The sequence below is a fragment of the Eleutherodactylus coqui genome, chromosome 2, assembly GCF_035609145.1.
Source record: "Eleutherodactylus coqui strain aEleCoq1 chromosome 2, aEleCoq1.hap1, whole genome shotgun sequence".
Taxonomy (NCBI): Eukaryota; Metazoa; Chordata; class Amphibia; order Anura; family Eleutherodactylidae; genus Eleutherodactylus; species Eleutherodactylus coqui.
Window position 1 is genome coordinate 85,697,786 of NC_089838.1, and position 10,017 is coordinate 85,707,802.

General features: G+C 38.1%; 1 protein-coding gene across 1 annotated transcript in view; it reads left to right on the top strand.

The window, feature by feature from the left end:
• The window catches only part of CPLX2 (complexin 2), a 69,024-nt gene extending 59,234 nt beyond the window's left edge, over positions 1–9,790 (top strand). The window contains exon 4 of the mRNA XM_066591182.1: positions 5,626–9,790. Coding sequence (XP_066447279.1) covers positions 5,626–5,823 — 198 coding nt within the window. The 3' untranslated portion in view covers positions 5,824–9,790. The remainder of the gene's footprint in view (positions 1–5,625) is intronic.
• Positions 9,791–10,017: the final 227 nt, after the last annotated feature.

Genomic DNA, 10,017 nt, shown 5'->3' on the forward strand with positions numbered 1-10,017 from the left:
TGTGACCTTGGGAAACCAAATGTATGTTGTCACTGAAGAGCTTTAAGAAAGTTCAATGTTATCAACAAATCGCTTAATATTAGAAAACTCTGTCATATCTCTATCTATGATCTCCCTTAGGCAGCTCATTCCCTCAGCAGATGTTCCATCTAATCAAAAGGTGGGCAGAAGGACATAGATCTTTAATATCCTGTCAGGAAGATGAGAGAGATAACAGACACTAAATTGGCCTTCTCGAATTCTACCATATCAGATAAATAAAGCATATTCCTCATAAAAGAAAGAAATCTCTTCATCTTCTTCTGTTTACAGTGTGGTGGAGGTAGAAATTACATTTCTTGAAATGGGATTGATTGATGGTTCCAAATATGTGTGCAATGTTTTCTAGTTTGCTCAGATGAAATGACTATTGACATGGAGTTTCTTGGGTGTTGGAATGCTCTGCAGAATCTTTCAACCTACAATATTTCGAGCCATGTGTATTTCCTGCAGTAAGTGCATTGTAGGGTAAAAAGTTATATCATTCTACTTGTGCTTTTTCTTAGGTCCATAGCGATATTGTAAATGTAAATTGTTGGTTTTTCAAAGTTTTAGCTTAAAGGGGTTCTGTCATTTAAAAAAAAAAAAAAAAAAAAAATATATATATATATATATATATATACTTACCTATTCCTCCCCAGGAAGCCTTCTTACCAGATCTTCACCTCCGCGATCTTCTCCTGACTCCTCCAGTCCCTCAGGTGACCTCACCTCCAGCCGGCCGGATCCTCTTCTTCTTTTGACGAAGTGTACATTCTTTGCTTTCTGCTTCAAGCAGGGCAGGGTAGCCAGCCACTAGAGACCTAGCGTTCACTGCCTAGCAGAGAATGCTGAATCATCGACAGCCTGCTTTAGCATGACTGCGCATGTACAATGTCTTACCGCCAGTGTTTCATATATTATATATTATATGAAACACTAGCGGCAAGATATCGCACATGCGTGCTAAAGCAGGCTGCCGAGCATTCGGCATTCCCTGCTAGGCAGTGAATGCTGCGTCACTCGTAGTGTTTACTGCAGGAAGTGAACTGCAGCTAATGGACGTTCCAAAACAGGAAGAAGAAGATCCATCCGGCTGGAGGTGACGTGACTCGGGGAACCGGAGGAGCCAGGAGAAGTTGGGTGAGGAGAAGATGTGGTAAGAAGACTGCCTGGGGAAGAATATGTAAGTATTGTTTTTTTTTTTCTAATGACAAAACCCCTTTAATAATTAAACTGTAGAATAGATACTTTTAACGACTTACTATGTGCGTCCCCAAGAGGTTTGACGAATTTAATTTTGGCCCCTACTTTCTGTCAACTTTTGCAGGCCTGCTCTAACTCAATAATGTGTTCCAATAATCCAACCACATATGAACCTGACTTTGGAGCCAAGTGATGCATGGCTATATTTTCAATGGGTTCATTCAACAACAATCTACTCTGTCTGATGTATAATACGTAGTGTGTGTATAATGATGCCAACAATGATTAAAGCGTATCTGTCAGCATTACTGTCAGCTCTGTCTAGTAAATGCTTGTAATGTTCATGAAATAACCATTCGAGATCATCTTTTCTTACAACTCTGTGTTGTACTGTTCCTATGTTATTCCTCCTAGAAATTTAGGAACACATTTATAACTGAGTGTTACCATTCCCCTTTTCAAATCAATATTGCCAGTGTCAGAGTAAAAATTAAATAGAGGCGGCAATAAGTATTCTCAATACAAACAAGTTGCCGATTGGCAAATTACAGAGCCCTTTACCTACTTATCACATAAAACCAAATCTTTATTAAATTATTCCTTAGAACAACTGCAGAGCCTAAATTAAAAGTATAGTAGCCTCATTAGGGCGAAGTTGTAATACTGTCTGAACTAACCAATTGGTGGTGTTAATATACCTATACACTGTAATAGTGCACCTACTCAACAGTACTTCCCTACATAAGGACCCGCTGACCCAATAATACATGGAGGGAGCACAGAGGAAAGTGTATATCTGCTGTAGAGAGATACGTATCTCAATAATGTGCAGTATCTACCTCTAATAAAAATCATCTAGAGCCTCCCTCTAACAGGCATCATCAGGGGGAATGGGACTATGCTGAGTTCAAAGGGACGGCATTAGGCCATTTGAAAGTTCTGTTACGATGTCATGTATATGTGACCTAACTTGGAGCCTTTAAATGGCCTAACACAGCCCCTTTGAACTTAGTATAGTCCCATTCCTCTGATGACGCCTTTGCTTGCCGAAACATCAGGGGGAAGGCAGCTAGATATTTTTATAGAGCAGTGGTCTGAATTAGAGCCAGATGTGTTATTGAGATACTTATCTGTCTGCAGCAGGAATTCACCTTCCTCTGTGCTCCCTTGATGTATTATTGGATCAGTTGATCCGTAAGTGGGGAAGTACTGTGAAAAGCTGCAATCTTAAGCCTCGGTCACATGAGCATGTTATTTTGCGCTCCTGTGCCCGCAAAAAAATTGCATCTATTAGAACCATTGGTTTCCTATAAAGTGTTCCCGCCCGTTTTTTGATACCAAAATACTCGCACCTGCAAGAGATAGAACATGCGTGCCTATAAGGTCCGTGCTGCACATTAAAGATAGAACTGAACTCTGTATGGGTGCAAGCTGCAGATAATTACATTATGTGAACACACTATTTTGCGCACATGTAAAAAAAAAAGCACGGAGCTTCAGTCACGCGTATTTTGCACATGCGTGCAACGCATTTTTTTGTACACATCAGTGCACAACATCACACGCTCGTCTGACTGAGGCCTTAAAGTGTAGAGGTGTATTGGGGAGGTAATAGGCTGAACTGGATGGACATAGGTCTTTTTTCGGCCTTACATACTATGTTATTAACACCACAAATCGGCTCGTTCAACCAGTATTCCTACTTCAGCCTAACTAGCTTTTAAATTATGGCTTGTTGTTGTCTCAATGAATTATAAAGATTTGGTTTTATGTGATAAGCCAGTAAAGGGCTCAGTATTTTGCCACCTGTCGACTTTTATGTTTTGAGACTATGTAGAGACATACCTATTAGATAAAGGGAATGGTGACACCTAGATATGGCTGGGCTTACCTATGTGCAACCCATATGGTGCCAGCTTATAGGGAAGGAACCTGAGATATCAATCTGGTCAGATAATTTTCTTTCACTGTGCACTAGTGTCATGTGAAGCTAAATGAATCATCCTCCTCCTGGCTCTGTGTCCTCACCTCTGACATTCCAAGGTTCCACAGTCAGTCCATCGGCATCCAAACAACATGGTCACTTAGTTTTGCTACTGTATTTATGTTATGGTGGTGTATTTATGTACTGAGCTTGCTTCTGGTGGTGTATTTATGCTATGAGCCTGGTTCTGGTACAGTATTTATTTACTGAGCTGTTCAATTGATATACCCAGGGTTTATAAGAGCTGTTCAAGGTATAGATATGACCGTGTTTTGGAAAAAAAGTAGTCATGATTTCATAATGCTGCACAACCACTTTAGGTCATCATAGTTTATTATAATGGAAAAGCAGAGTATAACTAACATATAATGTAATCAGATCTTATATTGTTCTGTACAATAGGTATGATAATGCGTTCATAACATTATGTTTCATCAGTTAGCTCATAATGTGGCATGTGAAAAGAGCTATGCTTGTCCACAATTGCTTTCAACATAATGTTTTCTTTCCATTTTCAGTAATGCATTTAGAAATAGAATGAAATAAGAGGATATTCAAGTTTGTACTATGTACACCTAAATAGCTATGCCCATAAATTATATATATTTTTTTCATAGTACATACCTATTTTTAACCACTTAACACTACAGGGTGTACAGTTATGTCCTGCAGGTTCGGGCTTGTATGGAGGGGGATCACGGGTCTATCCTGCTCCATACAATGTGGGTGTCAGCTGTTTCTTACAGCCAAAACCCATCCAAAACAGCTCCCATTGCCGCGCCGCTCATCTGAGCTGTTAACCCTTTAAATGCTCCTGGAGCATGGCTTGAAAGATTGCCTTTCAGATCGCGGTATAATATAATGCATTGGTATTACATCATACTGTAAAAGCGATTAAAGCATTGCAAATTCTTGTCCCCTATGGGGACTGAAAGAAAGGTAAAAGTAAGTTTAAAAAAGTTTTACTTATTATAAAAAAAAATAAAAGGTAATAAAAAAACACTTTTGCCGTATTTATTATAAAAGTATCTAAATAATAAAACAAAAAAACATATTTGCTGCATCTGTAAAAGTAAGATCTATCAAAGACACGCATCACGGTGAACGTAATCAGAAAAAAAAAAACAATGCCGGAATTGTGCTTTTTTTTTACTCAGACCGTCTCTAAGACAAAATGTAATAAATAGTGATCAAAAAGTCATATGTACTGCACATTGGTACCAGAGTAGAAACTACAGGACGTCCGCAAAAAAAATTAAAAAAAAAGCGTTCAGACAGCTATGTCAATGAATAAATAAAAAGTTTTTATAAAAGGGGAGGAAAAACTAAAGATGGAAAAAAAAACAGGGCTGCGTTCTTAAGGGGTAAAGAGACCCAAAAAATGTACAAAAGGTCCATTAGAATATTAAAGAGCATGTAAAAAACTAATTTTGTAGTGCATCCTTTTTCTGCTGTGATATACTTAAAGGGGTTGTCCCGCGAAACAAAGTGGGGGTAAGCACTTCTGTATGGCCATATTAATGCACTTTGTAATATACATCGTGCATTAATTATGAGCCATACAGAAGTTATTCACTTACCTGTTCCGTTGCTGGCGTCCCCCTCTCCATGGTGCCGTCTAATCTTTAGCGTCTAATCGCCCGATTAGACGCGCTTGCGCAGTCCGGTCTTCTCCTTTGCTGAATGGGGCCGCTCGTGCCGGAGAGCGGCTCCTCGTAGCTCCGCCCCGTCACGTGTGCCGATTCCAGCCAATCAGGAGGCTGGAATCGGCAATGGACCGCACAGAAGCCCTGCGGTCCACCGAGGGTGAAGATCCCGGCGGCCATCTTCACAAGGTAAGTATGAAGACGTCGGACCGCGGGATTTCGGGTAAGTACTATTTTTTTTTTTTTTTCATCCTTGCATCGGGTTTGTCTCGCGCCGAACGGGGGGGCTATTGAAAAAAAAAAAACCCGTTTCAGCGCGGGACAACCCCTTTAACATGTAGAAGGAAACCCAAAGCTTGAGGTTAAAGATATTCTAATGACATTTCTCCTTCTGATGCAGTATTGACAGTTATCTTGCATCAATGTTCACCAATGACTTGCTACTTTTTAAGCCAGTTAGATATTTTGTATATATGAGACATATGTAGATGCTGATGTCGATATGATTTGAATCTATGCAAGGTCTTCATGGCATCACTACTCCTGACAAAAATCAGAAGGGGATGTCATCAAAAGCTCTCAGTAGAGACACATTGACTAAGCATGTAAGCATTAGTACTCTACTGTGTAAGTTTTGACTGTTTAACATGACTTTCATTTTTCTGAACCTCAGTGCCGACACTTTATTAAATCACTACTACTCCTCACTTTATTAGAGCTGCATACTAGTTATAGCTAGTCCACTTGACAACTTCTTTTTTCTTTGTACAGTATGGTTTGAAAAAGAAAGAGGAAAAAGAAGCAGAAGAGAAGGCAGCCATGGAACAGCCTTGTGAAGGTAGCTTGACTCGTCCAAAGAAAGCTATTCCAGCAGGTTGCGGTGATGATGATGAGGAAGAAGAAGAAAGCATTTTGGATACTGTACTCAAGTACCTTCCAGGTCCTCTCCAGGACATGTTCAAAAAGTAACTGTGGCCACTGAAGCGGACTTCTTCTCTAGCCAACATATTTTCAGCTACAAAAAAAAAAAAAACGGGACCATCTATGGGATCTTTGACCACAAGAAATACATAAAAGCACACCACTGCGTAACACAAAAATAGAATAAACAAGCATAAGTACAACACAAAATCTACTTTACTGACAGACAATAACCATACATGCAGACACACAAGCACAATTTCATATATATATGTACATTCCGGAAAACACAAGGACACAAAGTTCAACGTCTAATCTCCTTTTTATGGACATGGGTCTTTAAGTCTCACACTATGTTACATGGACCAAACTTGTCACTGCTGCTTGATTTCAGCAGAGACAAATTTATAAGACTTACCACTTTCGGAGCTGTCATTGCCGAACTGCCGTAATCATTGGATGAGTAGATAGGGTTGATGTTTGTGCCCTATAGATGTTTACTAAACAACAAAACAAGGCTCCAGTGCTCAACAATAATTTAAGGCTTGTAATATCTTACGAGTGTTAATATGTGTAAATAAGGGGCTCCTCTCCCACAAGGGCATAAGGAGATGCAAAGTGATCGAGTTCATATGCAGATTTACAGTCAACTTTGTGAATTTTGTCACACACTGCGTGACATCCGGGAGCTTGGAATATGTCATGAGATGCATGTGGAGAAACCCTGGTGTGTTTCCATCTGTACTGTACACTGTATATTGTTTTCTTGTCGATCTTTCTTCTCGCCTTCCCTTATCTCTTCTTTGCTAATGGGACCTGCAGCATTTAGCTTCTTTCATTCAAAATTTCTGATCCACCAACATCCTTTGCACAGAAATTGTGAAGACTTCTACACAAAATGAAACAAGCTATGGTGCCGTGTAGAAATTATATTTACCCTGCGGGTCTCTTAGCAATAATTTTCTTACAGAGGGAACAAGGGTCTGAAGCCTGGTGTGGATCCGCACATGAACGCTGCCTAGGATCCATAGACTTCACTTCTAGATTTCTATGACTGTAATGCTGACTGCATGCTTAGGAACATACAAGTGTTTAATGCCTTTTGGAAATTGCAAGCACTGTCTGTCTTAGTCCTGTGCCTATCACTGTACTTCCTGTTTACATTAATACCATGAGGACCAGAGTAGAGCTGTGAATCTAACATGTATACCGTTGTGTGCACTCAGCAGCCGCTCACTTCTTTATTTTTTTATTGTGGGAGATCTTATTTTCTGTAATCAAACCAAAGTGATTCTCTCTTAAAAGTTTATATTTGTCTTTGTCAGTTAATGTTTATGTCCAACATTCCGAAAACGTGAAGGCATAATTCCTCTTCCCTATCGCCAAGGGGTAAGGCAAAATGCCAAGGACCAAATTGCAGATCCTCTAAAGGAATAGCATAATATTTTATATAATATAGCACAGAGTCCATAACCTTTTGCTTCTTGGAACCGCTCTATATACCCACAACTGTGATTGCATCCCATGTTTCTATATCATTGATTTTCTAAAGAAGTTTAGTACATTCCATTCACCTATTATCAAGAAACGTTGGTTTATAGGACTTATTAATTAGGAAATGAATTAGGGTAATGCTTCTACATTTACAGGTATTATACACAATATATACGAATAGGGAATACCCAACATTTCTGCCTACTATAAAACAATCTTAGCATGTAATCAAAAGGCCCGAATTGCCTTTAAGGTTGTTCTCCTTAAATTAAAGTGGTTGTAGACACAATATCATTGCCTCACATGTAGTACAACAAAAACAAAGCAAAATGTTTGCATATAATATGCACCACTACTGCTCTCTATTCCATATAAAATTAGTAGTTTTTTTTTCAGTTTATCGGTGATCCACATTGTAATGTCTCTACAGCAACCATGTGACCAGTGCTCCTTCCAGGCAATGAACGAAGCAGGTCTATCTGCCTCTAGCGCAGCAGGAAGTCCCAGCACGGCAGCTGAGTTACAGCCACTCAATCAATTGAATGTAAATAAATTCTGTGTCTATATCTGAGAAACTCCTTTAGTGTGTTATCCCTTTCAACAATGCACAAGCCTCAACATTAGTATGCAATGCAACACATAGCAGTGCGAAAAGGATATTTACAATGCAAAAAATGCTAATTATTCCATTTTGATAGTTCCTGGTTGCCCACTACATTCTACTATTGCATGTTATTACTTCGATCATTTACAACTCCTTTAACGAACATAGTAATGATGACACAATGTGAACGTAAATCCTTTGCCGCCAGATATTTCTATGAAGTGTATGTTTGTCAGCCTACTATTTGGCATAGAGGTTCTTTTTTCATAAATAGGGTTTGTATATATTTTGATAATTACTTGCATTCATAACTAAAAACATAAAATTTCTGTAATGTATTAAAAAACATTAAATATAAAGGGAACAAAGGGCGTTATACAGCATAGTAATATGAAATGGGTTTAATTCTGTAGATCTTTTAAATATAATATTCACAAATAGTAAATTCCTAGAATTTAAGAGCTGAAAAACTTTGAGTGGTCCTTGCAAATATTAATGTACATATATTATCTGTGTGTATGTATATGTGTGCGTCCAGTGTGTGTATCTATATTTATGTACATTGAGATGTTCGATGTTACCACTTATATTTCCTGTGTGTGTTTATTGTCACCTACTATGACTTACAAAAATGGATAAATGTTTCATACATGCATGCTTCTGTTTCACAGTGATACCAAGCTGCCCATGTCACATGACTGGGAACGGCCAACCGTGACCGGTCATTGAAGCCCTGAGGCTTCTGTAGGAGATAAAGCCATAAAGCCATTACTTGATGTCTTGTAAAGTCTGTTTTGTATATGTTCATTCTGTTATGCACATGACTATATAGAATCCAACCAACTCCGTTCTAGAGGTTCTGTTAGGGCCAAATCTGAAAGCAACCAAAATTGTCCAAAGTATTTAAGTTGTGAATGCAATATTAATATAGTTTGGCACAGGAAATAATCTACATTGGTTTTTATGCAGCATAAACATAGTACTGTATGTATTCTGCCTTGTACATTACTTTAAGAAAAGCTCCCACTTTGCACTTTACCTAAAAGTCAACATTGAAAAAGTCTTATATGAGAGATTAGAAAATGTTATATAAACTATTGTACAAATGATAACAGTGATAGACATGGTAACTGTACTTATAGCCTCTGGACATTGGCTTCAATAAGTATCCGAAAATTTGGTAAAGAACATTACCTCTTAAAAAAATCACCAGTAAACACGAATTCTTGAATTTCTAGGCTGGTTTGACATTTCCATGGCCTAACATTTCGCAAAAATAAGAAACCGGTCAATATACAGTAGATACCTCGGAGATTTATATTTAATGGTGATTTTTTAATTTATACGGCAAATGCTATTTAATATTTCTACTTTCATTTTTTTTCTTTCTAATCCAAACAGTTTCAATCTTGTCTATGGGGCAAGCTTTGCAGATTCCTCTTTTAGAACCCGGTTTTCTTTGAAGCCATATTCCTACGTAGGGATGAGTAAATCACTCTTGCACGGTTCAGATTTTAGAGGCATTCTATTCCTAAGATTATAACAGACTAAACACGCTGTCTAAAAAACACTTTTATTGTAGATGTTTTTTAAACAACACTACCAACCTAGTATGAAAAAATGGCCACACTACATGTAATTAAAATGTACCGACATTAATAAAAGAACACTGATATGATAACAATTATACTAATCAAAATCTATAAGCGCGTCGGGGGAAACTGAACCATACAGGATTTCCTCACCTCTATAGCTATAACTGCAATATTTCTTAATTATATGAACTGTGTGAAAGTGAGTTGGATTTTGTAAATGTCAGAATACCTGTACTAAAAGGTGGGTTCCTTACATGCTAATGTTTTGGGGTTTTTTATGCTATAAAATCACCTCATAATCTTAAATAATAAAAAATATTGAACACCATATCAGTGTAATAAGAACAGTCCTCCACATTTACTTGGGTTAAGATAAAGGCCACAATAATCTTTACGTTGTGGATGACCCATGTCTACACAGGGTTTCTTTATGCATATTCCATGAATTGATATTGAAGATGTACAGCAAAGCCAGCATATACAGGTCATCAAAGTCTTCTGTTACATGGGATATATATGATGATGATTGACGATGATTTCCAAAGCCAG